Source organism: Porites lutea, chromosome 8, assembly GCF_958299795.1.
Source record: "Porites lutea chromosome 8, jaPorLute2.1, whole genome shotgun sequence".
Lineage (NCBI taxonomy): Eukaryota > Metazoa > Cnidaria > Anthozoa > Scleractinia > Poritidae > Porites > Porites lutea.
This window is the reverse complement of record NC_133208.1, coordinates 2,343,630-2,359,345: the sequence shown is the minus strand read 5'-3', so window position 1 is coordinate 2,359,345 and position 15,716 is coordinate 2,343,630. Positions and strand designations below refer to the sequence as shown.

The window sequence follows — 15,716 nt, the reverse complement described above, 5'->3', positions numbered from 1 at the left end:
TACTAAGTGTACATAATATAGCTTTAGGTTATCAGAAACAGGCTTGATTCGTACTTGACAGAGGCAAAATATGATAAACAAAAATAATCAGAATTTTCATCGATAGGCTGTTACAGGTGGAGAGGGATGGATGGGGGGAGGGTGGGGTAGTGAGTGTTTAAGGTGGAGAAGTGGGAGTAGCCTGTGTACATACCCCCCTCCCCTCAGGAAAAATGAGTGTAGTTGTCAATGTGATGATTTTCAGATTGCCTGCTACGTATTGACGACAGGCCCTAAAACCAATCAAAATCCCTTATTTACATGATGCAGTGATAGATCATTCTCTCTTGTCTACGAGTAACAGCTAATCAAATTATTTTTCACACATTCCGGGAAAAATCACGTGGCCTCCATACACGATTAGCAACGGTGAATCACAGACCCCCCTTCACCGATTTTTCCTGACGGGAGGGGGGCGGGGGTCTGTACACAGGCTGAGGTGGGAGTTTTTCATTTCAGCGTCAGAATTTTAACATTCTGCGGAGCTTAACTAGAGACTTTTGTTCTTGGGCCATCGTAGTTCGATCAAAAATAAAACACAAACAGCGGTGATAAACATTGTGAGTTTTCGCAATTTTTTATAAACTTGACGTTTCATATGCTATTCAAAATACATTTTCAAAAGTGATCTTAAGTGACCGTTGAAGAGAGAATGCTAACCGCTGAACAATATACGGAATCCTTATTTAAATTTGAATAGGAAACCCAAATGGACTCTATTACAAGTGTTAGAAATATATAGTTCTGCTATTTTTTTTCTTAAGGTCCTTGTCGCAAATTGGCGTTCCCAAGTTTTCTTTTCTTTGCCGACAAGCGCCTGATGAACCACAACATAAAAACGTTAATAGTTCGCGATCTGGATGAGTGTGAGTTGAGGTGTTACTACGAGCACAATTGTGTCAGCGTTAATTTTGAAAACAAAATGGTTGGAAATAGAAAATACAGCTGTGAATTGAACAATTCTACACACGGAGAACACGATGAAGACTTTGTGGAGGCAACAAATTTCCTTTACCGTGGGACAAACGTAAGATCATTAAATTCTAACGTTATCCAGTCTCCGAGCCTATTAATACCATAACCCAACGCCTCGTCCAAAGGAAAACGGCTGGAGCTCACCCTTTGGGCTCGACTGTGTTACAATATTTTGCAAAGATCAAAAGTTAAGGAGATAGTTTCTGTTTGTGATAACTGCACGGGATGATGTGAATATTATGGAATTTGACGCGCTGAGGGCCAGGTACGTCATTTATGATGGCAGCCATGTTGGTTGTCATATTGGATGTCATTGAAAATTCAGATCTTATCGCAATGGAGTAAACGCAAACCATCTTTCTTCTGACCCCCCCCCCCCCCCCCCCCCCCGCCTGCCGACTAAATCTGACAACTACACTAGGTCTCTTCCTTTCGCCAGCCATTCTCAATTACTCTCTGAAAAGCAAGTTTTTCTCCTTAGACGATTTTGTTTCAACTGTAGCCGTTTTTGAGAAATTTCACTTTATTATTATTTTAAGATCGAAAATTTTTTTAATTACCTCTTAAACTGCAAGTGCCTTCCAAAAGAAAGTGTTTTTTGCTACTTAAAGAACACTAACAATTTAATTTAACTTGTTAAACACCTTAAAACAACGCCCCCTTATGTATGTAAGACGGGCTAATCCCTAAACCCAATGTTTAGAGTTGGGCTCGGACTGCCAATCTTTACTCACTTTCCTTAAATCATGATAAGGCGGACACCTCTAGCAAAGGTTTAGAAAAGGCTCAGAAGCATAAAGCAATATCTCTTTTCCATAATATTTTCCCCAGAATCCTTGTGGTAGTTCTCCATGCAAAAATAACGGGACTTGTCAATCAGGATTTACCAAGAAAGGATATCACTGCTTGTGTCGAGGCTGGACAGGTGCAATATGCCAAATGGGTAGGTCTGAAAAATGGACTAAATGAACGCAGTAGTTATGAAACCACGCAAGCTGTACCGCACTTAAAAGGAAGAAACCACATGTGAGACATTAATTTGAAAAAAAGTATATCCGCTGTAGAATTAGTCCTGCCATTGTCGACAAAACCATCACAAGTGCATCAAGCGCATCAAGCGCAGGGCCTTCCAGACGGAAGCAGCATTTTCAGGAGCTCGTGCATTGATGAAAGACTTTTCCATTTACTTTGGAGTGGATTCAGGATTTGCGGCACGTTTCTCTTTACTTTCACCTTCGTTTAGCCTAAAATTATCGATCTGAGTTATAATTTGAAGTTGAGTTAATTTTCGGTGGACTGTCGACCTGTCGTGTAAACGAGACAGTCCCACTGTCCAGTCATCGTTTTCTTTGCAAAGTAACTGAATGAGTCTTCTAATAACTATCTTCACCTAGATATTAACGAATGTGATGAAAACAGTCACGAGTGTAGCCAGAACGCAGAGTGTACAAACACAAAGGGATCTTACAGATGCAACTGCAAGACTGGATTCTATGGAGATGGATACAACTGCACAGGTATCCCAGTGTTTATTTGGATCCTTAGTTGTTGTAAACAGTTTAGAAAAGATCTAACCAGCTAACATCAATAAACTGCAAAAGATCATCCTCTTAGGAACGGCACGTATACTAAGAAGATTTCTGTCCATCCAGTAAAATATCCCTCTAGCAACTCAGGACCAAGGAATGGGCCAGTTTCTAACAGACTACAAGGAACAACAACAATAATAATAATAATAATAATAATAATAATAATAAATTAATTAAAGAGCCGGTATCCAGAAGAAAAGGTAGAAGAGTGGATTTTAAATCCAGCATGCTGATGGAAGTGGAAAGCTCAGTTATAAGCGAGGTATTATTTCTCTGGCCAAGAAGACGAAAAGGGGAGCTTGTAACAGAAATATTATGCTAGTATACCATTGATCTATTTGAGAGAAGACTTAAAAGAAAGGGCGGCTTATTCACTGTCTTCCGCTTTATAAAGAATATAAACGCAAGTGAGATGTAAGTGGTTAATTCACACTATTACAACACTATTCTAGATATCAACGAATGTCAAGAAGAACTGAGATGTGGAAAGAACGCAGCTTGCACGAACACTGAAGGATCTTTCAGATGCACCTGCAATATTGGTTACTATGGAGACGGATACATCTCCACAGGTATACCACTGTTAGTGCAAACTTGCCAAGACTGAAAGCAGTTGCAAGCGAGGGTAAAAGACATCACTGATTTTCTGATCACCATCAGAAAAACAGCCTGAAGTATGATGATGTTTACCGGTTTGAGGTTGCCAATAGTTCCTGGTAAAGAAAAAAAGAACGGCCATGCAATAAAGTGTTAACGATAACTGGTGCGCTAGATGGAGAATTTTTTTTCTTTAGCTTTTGTAAAAAAAAACCAGTGCACTGAACACCAACGAATCTTCTATAGTCTGAGGCATTGGCTGCTTTGACAGTTATGATCGTAAATCACGTAAATCGTAAACTTTTAAACAAAACATCATATAAGAAAGGACTGGTTTGTTTTTTTGGGGAGTTAGGGAAAACTCTTTAACAACTGCCTCTGGCAACATAGTGTCTCATCGCTCGCAGAAATGTTGATCAGTCTGATATTTTTCTGACGAGGTAAAAACTGGTTTGGCTGCTCTTCTGATTTAATTCTTCTCGATCTTTTATAATAATTATGCTTATGAAAATTTCACTATTAAAACGGTCTCCTATGGCTTCTCTTTTAACACGAACAAATTGATTATCTCACTGTCACAGTCATCTCACTCTCTGATCTTAAATATCTTTTGTTCTCAAACTACAGTGTTACACAATATTTGACTTCGAAGACCATGATTTGTCAAATTGGACTTTGGATGGTACAGCATTCAATAATCAGCCAACATACGGGAATAACCCATCAGGAAGGAATTATAAGTTTGAGAGCAACCACAAAGGGGATTGGTGGATTGGTACATTCGAGAATCGGTCCAGTCCCTCTGAACCGTTTGGGGGACAGCAAGGTGATGGTCCTCAAGGCTCAATGACGTCACCCAGTTTTCAGATTACTGGAAAGTTGCTTACCTTCCTGATTGGAGCAGGCTGCATTAATCCACACCTTCGTGCTGAGCTTATTATTGGTGGGGAAGTGGTTCGTAAGAAGATACCGAAGGAGTGTGATGAAGCTATGAAAGAGAAAAGCTGGAATGTGACAGATTACGCTGGTAAAAATGCCAAGTTGCGTTTGTTTGACCATTCCTCAGGGTACTGGGGTCACATCAATTTTGATCACTTACAAGCTTGCCATAAACTCATTTCAGATACGGATTCTTGAGTTCTCTTGGTGTTCATTTTGAGCAGTTCTGTACGATGAAAAGAGACAAAGGACTTGTAAGACTAGAGGCGGTTTTTTTTGTGGGAATCATTTACAGAATTTACAGCTCTCTTTGTTTTTCTTTTGTGATCAATCAGATTGTCTGTACTTTTAATTTAATTTCTATTTTATGTAGTGATTTCGGTGAACAATCCGTGTAGTAGAGTTCGGATGTTTCGAATTAGCTCTGCGGTATTTTCCCAAAAGTTAAAACAAAAGTAACTTTATTCGCTCTTAAAAACCCAATACAATGGGAGTCATTTCTCTCCCTCTCTCTCACACAAAACTAAATATAAAGCTAACGAGCTAACAGCGGGGTGTAAGAAGCTTTTTCTTAAAGTTAGTGTAAGATCGACATAAGAATTATGTGAAGAGTTTAGTAATGATCCCTGTAAAAATTGGGGCTTTTAAAGTAGTAGAAAGCACTTCAGAACCTTGCTTTATCTTTATTGTTTGACTAAAAGCTGTAAAAGGTAGCAAAACGTATACATACACCAGGAACCGGAGCCAATAGCACATATATCAGGAGAATGCACCCAACGACAGTTTCCTCTTTAATACATTGAAAACACTTTTTAGGCTATCCAAAGTACTTTTAGAGCTGTAGAAATGCATTTTAAGTGGTGCTATAAAATTTGTATCTGTTCGGTCACCCCAGGGGAACTTGGGTCTTTTCGAAATTTTAAGGGCTTGTTGATTCGTGAAACGGTAGAGAGGTCAAAGCGATTGTCTGTTCTCTTAAAGAAGATACTATTTATTCCACTACTTCAGAGTTTGTTAAAGTTTCCTCAGACTAAAGTAGAAAGGTAACATTGGTTACTGCTTTGAGAATGTCAAACCGCGAGGAATTGAACTCAATAGAACTCCCTGGCTCTGTTTCCATCTTTCCAACAAGGGATGGTGTAGTACTTTTAAAAAATGACGACACAGAGTTATGGACGTTTGACATGTCCTCTTCTCTTCTGTGTCTCTCTGAGGTTACCCCAAGTGACGTTGTTTTTTCTATTTTAGAGGAACGGATAGCCCTTTTTTATTCACCTGGACTACTGCATGTCTTTTGGTCAGATCCCACAGTTAAAAAACCACCTATCGATCGAAAGCGACCGTGACCACTTTGGGTGTTACGGTTTTAAAATAGATTTCCCACTTAAGCTCGATCTCCATGCTCGCTGTAAGTACTACTTTGCGAAGATCTTTAGCGACCACAAGGAGCTATACCGTAACTTTAACATTGCAATCCAATGACTTCTCTTTCAAAAAGTAGATGTGTCGGGACCTCGTCTTCGAAAAGAATCTCTATAGTTCAATTCTCGTAAGCATTCACCTTCCGTAAGCAAGCACTCAATTGTTTTCGCAGATTGGGAGGTCACTTACGGGAGGTTCGTCAACTCCCGGGGTGGGGAGAGGGGGGTGCACTCGATGAAAGTTTGGGTAGAGGTGTACCGCCCAAATGCCACACCTTTGTTGAAGGTCCTGTCAAGTACTTTGCCATCGCGGTCAATGACTTTGGAATTAGATAAGATGATTGTTGTTATTGTTTTCAATTTATTTTATTATGCTATTTTACGAAAAAGAAAAACATCACTGGTGTACTTACCTAGTCAGTAAAAAGTATAAAAATGCCGTTTAGCCAGCCGTATAGGCACAAGAAAATGGATTTAGTAAGCTGATTCATAGTTTTGACACCGAGTATGTAGATGATCCCCTCAAGACATTTGAATGCACCTTCCGTTGTTTTGAGTGGGGTATGATTTTCAGAAAAAGGAAAAGCAGGTCATTGAGGTGGAACAGGTGGTCATTACTACGAAAAATAGCCTACCGTTTCATTTTAGTGACCACAATAATGTCCTGCTGGTTGTAAAACAATGAAAAGGTGCATTAAATCTAGCCGCTCGGTCCGCGCTACGCGCTCGGTGATTATTCTTGGGTTGCACGTGACGTCACCAAAAATCCAAGCAAGAAACTATCGATTCTTCTGAGTTCTACTTTCACGAGGTATTACAGTACCTAAACACCTTTACATAAACAAATTTTTGGTTCGAAAGGGTCCTTCGTTTTGCGCGAGAGGACGCTTGAATTTCCAGGCTTTTGCGTGACGCGGCATTAAGCTGGCGGCCGGGAAAGCTCTTATGTTGGTTAAAAACATTACCGATTTTGGGAGATTTTGCAATCTAAACATTCCTTGTGTCAGAATAAATATTACTGTAATCTTTATGAGTTCCTCAAGCGAAGAATTCACGCATTAGTAGGAAAACTCGAAAACAGATGTTTCTGTTGGTATCCGGCGGCCATATTGGTGTTCCTGAAAGGGACACCAACATGGCGTTTCCATACAAAGCTTTATAAATTTGGGTACACCGTTTTTCCCAATATCTCGCATTTGAAATATTTCACAGACCTGATTCTTGGCAAGGGTTTTTGTATATTTATCTTTTTTCATTTCCCAGATTCTAGTCTTTCTGTATTGAATGGTTTGCATTTTTATTTTTCATTGCGTGACAGTGCAAGCCGAGAATCCTTAAGACGGCCTCGAAGGAGCCCGGGAGAATGAAGGGCGGGGGATCTCTACGACGGCGGGAAGCAGGAGAGAAATTCAGAAAAGGCAAGATTTCGTTATTTGTTGTTGTTTATCATCCAGTCAAAGAAACGAACCCAAAAACGTCTATTTAACGTTCTCCGAGGCTTAAAGCAAAAGTTTTATATGCGAGAAAAGTCAAAAAACGAAAATTCGTACTCGGGATAAAAAAAAAGGCGTTACTTCTGGTCAAACTGGAAACCTTTCCAAGTCGCTTACGTCATAGGTCATGATTGAGATGGCATAACACATGTACAAGTGTGTCGACTGGGTCAGTCGTGTAATAGAAGTGTCTCGTCTCTCTCGCTAAAGGGCGGGAGTCGGGAGACAAAGTGACACAAGGGTGTCCCCCCCCCCTTTACTACCGCTACCAGAATCCTTCACGATTTTTCTTTCTTGTGAAAATTAGGGCTTTCTTGCTGAAACCTCGCGATGATCAAAATCAAATATGAATTGGAAAAACGAAATGGATTTTAGTAGTGTTATAGTACCTCATCTGACGCTATCGTCACTTGAAAATGACTACCAAAAAACCACGACTAAGAAACAATGCATGGTTGTCATCCCCTCCCCAACACCCACCTCCGCCCCCCCCCCCCAAAAAAAAAATATATAACAACAAGAAAAAGTTTTTTCAGTTTGCCATTAAATAGATTTTCACTGTTTCCGTTATCAATCGATAAAAATCACTTGATCAAAATCAATTTTTATTGATTTCGATTTTTGTCTATTGGCTACTCCAGGATGTAACTACACCCGGAACTGCTACACCGACGTTATTTTGAAAGGGCGGCAGGTCCAAATGGTGAAAAACTGGGCGCCTACAAACCAGAGGAAAATTTTAAACCTGGTTTTGAAGAAAAGATAAGATTTTTCAGAATTTTTAAAAAGGTTTTTCTTAAAAAGTGATAATTGTTTGATCCTTCGACTATCAATTGCAACTCAATTGTCAACAAATTTACTGCTTTCATGAAATCAGTTTTCATTTTTGGATGAACAGATATATCTTCCGATATAAATCGATGAAATCGGTAAAAATCAAGATAAATCGATAAACGAAACGAATGTGTCATCGATTTTTACCGATTGATCGATACAATCGATATCAATCAAATCAGATTCACCGATTTTTATCGATTGACTGCTCGGGGTTTCAATAGCTGTCGATGTAACAATTTTCGGAACAAATTGAGACAATAGGGACCTTAAACAAGGATGACGACGACGGCAGTGAAAACGTCGCCAAAAAAATGAATTTACGTTCTTTCAAACTAAAAAAAAAATTCCTCGTCGTATGCTCCATAAAACGGCAAATTAGGAAGTTTCACGTCGTAGTCGTGCAGTGGACGTCAAAGAAATGTACTAAAAAACGTGATGCACGTGCGGAGCTGTTGTTTTGATCATTAATTAAACCTATTGTTTTTTTTGAAGTCGTCGTTGTGGTTGTCGTAGTCGTTGTAGTTGCTTAAGCTCCATAATGTCGACAATCAACGACATCTTAGGAGCTGTATCTCTTCTAACAGCCTTGTCGCCAGGCCCTTTTCCCATGATATCTGAGAAGTTATTAGACACACGGACGTTTAATATACTGCGCTGCGATAATCTGCTCTTCTGTTGTCATGCAAAATATGGCCTCTTCGGAAGTAAGTTTGAATTTCCTTTCGTCGAATGCTAAACCCGTTAGTTTATTGGATAACGGTGAGTAACAGTCATTTAATGACACCAGTATATAAGAAAACTCTTCAAATACAAAATTAAAAGAAAAACCTAGCTACAGGTCATAAAAATGATCTCCTAAGGTTCTCTGTTTTACTTGCTAATTGTAAGTCATTTGATGACACCAGTATATAAAAAACTCTTCAAATATAAAATTACAAGAAACACCTACAGGTCATAAAATCTCCTAAGATTCTCTGTTTTACTTGCTAATTCTCAGCCGACGTTAACGTTCACACGGCACGGCACCGACGAATTTTCGACCGGCTGAAAAATTTGACCGGACACTTTGTTCACACGGAACCCTTCAATATCTTCGCTCTGTTCACACGAAACCTTGAACGGCTAGGCGTCTAAATTTTCGTACGGCTAAGTTGGTTCCGGGTGAACGGAACACCTAAACGCAGGAACTTGCAACCGGTTGAAAATTCGTCAAGCGCCGTGTTAACGTAGCCTGATATAAGTCATTTAATGACATCAGTATACAAAAAAACTCTTCAAATATAAACTTTTAGCTGTGATCCATGATACTGATTGTAAGTTCTTAGGTTTTTCGTTTTCCCTTGATAAACTAACTCATGTAAAAATACCTACAAAAAACTCTGCAATCATCAACCTTACACAAATGGTTATTATAATAGATATTAGGGCCATTTATACGAGGAAAAATAAGACGCGTCTTACATAAGACGCGTCTTAAATAAGACGCGAACTGTACCATTTATACGAGCATGTCTTATCTAATAAGACGCGTCTTAGCTAAGCCGCGCCTTATTTTAGACGAAATGTGCCGTTTATACGGAAAGTTTGCGTCTTATTTAAGACGCGTCTTATGTAAGACCCGTCTTATTTTTTCTCGTATAAATGGCCCTACTATCTCTTAAGGTTCTCTATTTTACCTGTTCATAATCATTTAATGACAATGCAAAAACTTTTTTAACTATAAAAGGTTTTTAAATGTAAAACTAAAGCTATCGCTCGGCTCATAAACAGTGAACATTACTTAGGTTAGTACACTGTAGTGTTGCATTGCAAATACTATTACTTAAACTAACAGAGAAATCTTAACATATAAACAGTGGACTATAGCTGATACTGAAAATAACTGGTTCTGTTGGTGTTCTGTCTTACTTGACCTGTTAATACCAAGTCCTAGTCTAATAGAGAACTCTTCTAATAGAAGCATTAAACTATCGCTTTCGATACCGTACATAAGTTCAGGTTCTCTGTTTACTAACAAATACTAAACTAAATAAACACAATCTTAAAAGAAACTTCTTCACCGTAAAAACGAAGGCTGTTAATTAACTTGTTTAATGATGGAAAATACTCTTCGAATACAAAATTTAGAATAAACTCTTCACAAAATTACTAAGTAAACGTACATAATCCAGTATACAAATACCTTTTTTGTTTTACTTGCTTACACACAAAGAGAAAATTTTTGAAAATATATTCCTTTATCATCTATTGTGATTACAATACTATACATACTTTCTCTAGGTTGTTTCAGTGTTCTATTTAAATTTTCAAACACCCATTAATGCTTATAGAAACCTCATCAAATGGAGCTTTGTCAGTGCTACTGCATACAATACGTAGCATCAATCCTGAAGGTCAGTTTCTGTTTCACTTGCTATTATTTGCTTTATGTCCCCGTTTAATGATACTCCCTAATAGAGACCCTTTTAACAAACGTTTTATACTGTTGACAGCGTTTGAAGGTTTTCTTCGCAAAGTCTTGCTGAAACGGCCTCGTGTTATTTTGAGACTGCCCGTATTACATGTCAGATACACATCCATCATCCTCGTGGAATCTTAAAAACCTGTGCCACATTGATAGGTAATCAAAAAGAAAATGTTAACAAAAAATGCGCTGCATTGTAATGAAAAACATCACCACAATCATCAATATCAAAAACATCTACAATAAATGTGAGAGGCTGTCAACGGTTCTTAGTTCAAACAGTTTTAGTTCCAAAAGCAGCATCTTTGGAGTACGAGTTTCGGAAGCAATCATTACATCTTAAAAAAATTTACGGCACTGGAATCTCGATATAACGATCGAACTCCTCAGTATAACGAACGATAGTAAGATACATGAAAAAGAACCTCAATATAGCGAACAGATTTTGCCAGCCCCTTCGCCCTTCGTTAAATCGAGGTTCCGCTGCATCACAGTTGAAGGGGAAGGAAATAAAAGAACATCACACTCACAACTTCTACAGCGGTTTACGTACAGCATCGCAGTCCTCGTCCGTAGTTCTTGAGCTCTCAGAAACTGTAAAAAATGAAAATGAAGTGAACGTTTAGAGTTAAAAACGTTTGTTGAAGTACTGATATAATCTGTACCTACAATCACTTTGTATTAGAAAGGATTAGAAAGTTACTGTGTAAAAAAAGTAACTACTGACCGGGACTACATAAAGATGATGGGGGAAAACCAACTTAAAAAACCAACAGCCACCCGCAATGTACGCAAGCCATGCAATTACAACATGCCTACTTATTCATTGGGATCTAGAAGCCCATATAATAAACATTTGTATCCATTAATTTCGGCCTAAAGTTTTAGCTACATTTCAGTTGTTCCAAATACAAATAATTATCATTAAAAATTCGGTTCTTTGAATCAGACCAATTAATCGACTGACTCAGTTAGACTCTATTCTAGACTTCATGGAGTAAAATATCTTTTAACACTAGTCAAACCCCAGCTTCAGTATGCATAGTCTCCTCAATGTTCTTTTCTGCACAATTTCTTTTGCTACTATTTAACAATCAAGCCCTTCTTCACTTGCTAAACATTTGCCTTTTTCTCGCCACCTTTATGTAATTGCTTGAGTAGTCCTTAATTACTATCAGGACAAATCGAATATTGGTCTCTCCTAAGGAGTAGGGGGTTAAATCTGCGTACAGAGAGAAAACTAGCTCACCCTCGGGTCTGTTTGCATCAAAGGATACGCGGAGGTAATACAAGCGCTAACATTCGCATAACATTTCTCATTAGGTGTGACCGTGTCTGCTCGACGCAAGTAAGTAATTTTAAAAAACAAACGCATTGCTCACCTTTTGCTTTCCGGCTGACTTTGTCTCGCGGCACTTTTACTTCAATAAAAGGGTGCATGCGTTTGGAGTTCCTTAGGCCCATGGCGATCAAACCCTTTTGCGGAAAAGCAGCCATATATTTAGGCCTTTCCGTAGCATAAACATCAAGTACGCTTAGCAAATCCCCAGTTCTAACATTAAACAACAGCAAATGGTAACCTCTTGAAAAATCTCGGCGGTCAATTACACATTCCTCGTTACTTACAAACGCGCAGTTGGAAACATCATCGACTGAGCATAGTGTGCGGAGAGTGTTTCCTGAAGAAGCGTCAAGTACGTGAACTTCTTGCCTACTCTGGGAGGTTTCAGCCGAGACAAGGACAAACTCTTCCGTTGGAGTAAACATCCCAGCTATGTTGCCGCGTAAAAGAGAGTTTTTCCAAGCTCTCTTCCATAGTATACTTTTGCCGTCTGACAGCTGTACTGAGTCAAAAGCGGTGGATAACAGCTGATATTTACTGTTGCATTCTATGGCTTCTTTACGCAACACTGGATATGTTGACTGGTATTCTTCATGACAAAGTGAGATGGTGTTCACTATTTTTCCACTTGATGTGTCCAGGATGCTCACATTAAATCCTCTTCCCACACAGGCTACACATTGGTCTGTAACTGGGAATATATAAGTAACCTCGCGTAAACTGGACCAACTTCGGACTTCTTTTGACAATTTAAAATTCCACAGCTGAACAGCCGCCCAAGGATCACGCCGTTTCAAAAGGACACCTTTTGACACAGGTACAAGACAAATTCCACTACCTTCAACAACACAATCGTCAACTAAGGACAGGTAGGGTAACTTATCTTCAACAACACAATCATCATCTAAGGAAGGTAACTCTAACATGAGGTTAGTTGCTCGAAAAAGATTATTTTCTTTAATTTTTCGGTTTGACACATCCAAACGTATCACTCCGTCTGCGGTGACACCGTAAATGGTCTTCCCATCTAAAGCAAAGGCAATATGAAAAAAATTAAGACTGTATTGTCTGATAACTTTGAGTGCAACGTGACTGCATATTTCAATATTGTTGCTGCCGGGATATGCCCTTACTAAACATTGCTTGTTTAAGACAAACACAAAGGCATCAGACGGTCGGGGTATAGAACCGTCCTGGGAATTAGAAATAGGATCTCCCATCAAGAATGCACCCTTGCTAGGGGATTGATAATCCCAAGGTTCAGAGCCAACGTTTCCGTCAACATCAAAAAAGGAAAAGGTACCCCAAGGCAACTTAAAGACGTGAAATCGAATAACCTTTCGGAAGCTGCTCATACTTTCTACTGGCAAAAGCCAACCAAAGAGAAATTTAAGATCAGGGGTGAACTTGATCATTCCACATGGTTCAAAAGTGTTGACCTCTGCAAGTGTCTCAAAGCAATTTAATGCATCAACCAAACATATCAGTCCAGAAGAATGGGAAATCGCTAGTGGTCTTCCATCTGAAGACCAAGCAAAAGACAAAACTACCTCATTTCTGACAGTTTGAGATATTTCGTCACCGTTTTGTAGATTCCACATGATAAGGCATCGAGCATCGACAAGGGAGTCAGTAATCATGGTATCCCGATTAATTGAACAAACCGAAAATCTGCAGTTGCTCCTAGGGAACAGTGGTAGGAAGTCTCCGTCACTTGAGTAAGCATGGCTAAGGACTCCAGGGAGAACAATGAGCTTAGTAGGGTGAAAAACAACAGAGCGATAACATGACAATATAGATGTGTTCGGCACCATTCTAAACGCGCCATGGTCTTCAAAGTAACGTTTCTCGACCGTGACCGGACGTTTCCAAATTAGCTTCCCCGTTTGTAGGGACCACAGCTGAATCATACCATTTCTACATTCGCAAACCATGAACTCCTGCTGAGGTGAAATGTCAAAGCAAGCCACTTGAGAGGTGCAGCGAAACACAGCTTGGATTCCACTTATTTGCTCCTTCGCAGCTCGCTTATCAACAAACTTCATGAACGGTATGTCATGATATTGGGTACGTAAAAGCTCTTTTGCCTTCTTAGCACAATCTTTTCCTCCCTCCTTCATCATCACTTGAAAGAATGTACTAGGAATCGCCGTCAGCCTTTCGTGGTACTTTCTCAAGAGGAACAACATCGTGCTAAGGGTTCTTTTACTCCTACGACTCAATGCTCTAAAAAGTTCATGTCTCTGAACACGAATAATGTCTTCGGAGCTAGTCGCGTTGTTTACACACAACTTTGCAAATACAATCTCGAAGTCGATTACGTAGTTCTTGACGATTTCTTTAAAGCTGGATGCTCTCGTACTCTCTTCCAACTCGAGCAAATGATCAACACCATGCTGTAGGGCGTACCTCGCAGGGTCACTGAACTCTGCTCCGTGAACACCTTTCCTTTTAACATCATTTAATTCACCAGTACAAAGCTCAGAAAGGGCAAGTTGACCTTGTTTTTCATCCACAGAAAAGCTGTGTTGCCCGTAAGCAGTTCTGTCAGTCAACCAGTCCTTAACTGATTTGTGAAAGAAGTGAATGCAGCCATCTTGAACAGGTAGAAGGGTTGAGATACATTCGATAGCCTTTCTTACTTTCCGGTGACAAGCTGGAGACTTTGCGTCCGAACGCAACATCTTAGAAACAAAGTCTAGTGGAAGAGGTTGTTTTGCGGCTGCAAAAGCACTAAGAAAAGTCAAAAACTGATCAGCACTTATCGTCAGTTCCTCAATACTTTTCAATTCTTTCTCCAAACGTTCAAAATAATTCTGATAAACAGATGATACACCTGAAGGTAACGTTCTTCCCAAATCCTCAGGGGTGAAACTTGAAAAGTTTTTGTTGATAAAATCGGCCATCAAATAGGCGTATAAAATATGTCCAGCAGCTTTTCGGGCCAGTTCACTGATAACGACTTGTGCAAAGCTCGATTGAATAACGTTTCTTAGCTGTCTCTCAAGAAAGAGTTTGATGTCTTTAACGTTTTCTTCGTCATCTTGCTTGAGCTGAACAGGATTAAACTTTTTAAGACGGCCTGCGATATTTACTTCCGGTCGAGCGGTAACACAAAACCGAACCCAAGCAGGAAGTGTGCAAAAGTGATTAGCAATGACATCAAGCAGCTCATTGCGGCCTTTGTATTCACTTTCATCCAAGCCATCAATAACTAACAGCAAACTTCTACCAGGGTCTCCTACGCTGCATAAAGGCTCCTCGAAAAGAAATTCGAACAATTCCTGGACTTCTAGGCTGTTCATGTCCACACCCAAGTTTCTAGAAAGTTTCTTCACAAGTTCACGTTTGTATTCTGGTAAAACATCACACAGCTGACAAGCTAACGACTGCAGCATCACCTTGGGGTTTCTGTAACGTTCCTTATTGTGCTGACAAAAGTGACTTCCTAAGAGCCGACCAGAGTGTTGCATTATTTGGCAAACGACAGCAGCGATCACTGATTTACCCATTCCCGCATCTCCACTGATTACCATCACACGATTTTCAGATGTAAGGTCGTCTATCCACAACTTGATCTTCTCAAATATGTGCAAGCGCGTTCCCTCCTGGTATTTCCCAGAGTGATATTGGATGATTTTTTCGGTGTTAACTTTCGCCAATTGTTGCAGAGTTTCATCTTCTTCAACTTTATCTCTTCTGTCTTCAGCATTTACAGCGTCATACGTGACCTGTTGCCGCGATTCTTGTTGGGTTCTCCGAAAATCCTCTAACATCTCTTTTGCATCCTGTACTGACTTCTGAACACCTTGAATGACTTGCTGTGTGTCTTGAAGAGTTCTGTGGTCCTCTTGTTGTAATTTCATTGCCTCTTTTTGCATCTCCTGTAAACTACCAACTGCCTGATGTGTATCTTGAAGGGTTCTGTGGTCCTCTTGCTGCAATTTAATAGCCTCCAATTGTGTCTTTTCTACTTTGCTAACTGTTTGGTGTGTATCATGAAGAGTTTTGCTGGCTTTT

The 15,716-nt window shown here is 39.6% G+C and overlaps 1 protein-coding gene and 1 pseudogene across 1 annotated transcript; one reads left to right on the top strand and one right to left on the bottom strand.

Moving 5' to 3' along the window:
- LOC140945081 (zinc metalloproteinase nas-13-like) overlaps positions 1-15,716 on the top strand; it is a 276,809-nt pseudogene that overhangs the window by 238,573 nt on the left and 22,520 nt on the right.
- Positions 9,544-15,484, bottom strand: LOC140945970 (uncharacterized). The gene is made up of 3 exons (XM_073395035.1): positions 11,737-15,484; positions 10,885-10,948; positions 9,544-10,493 (listed from the first exon to the last, which is right to left on the bottom strand). The coding sequence occupies exons 1-2, from the start codon at positions 15,470-15,472 to the stop codon at positions 10,890-10,892; spliced, it is 3,795 nt and encodes a 1,264-aa protein (XP_073251136.1). The 5' UTR covers positions 15,473-15,484; the 3' UTR covers positions 9,544-10,493; positions 10,885-10,889.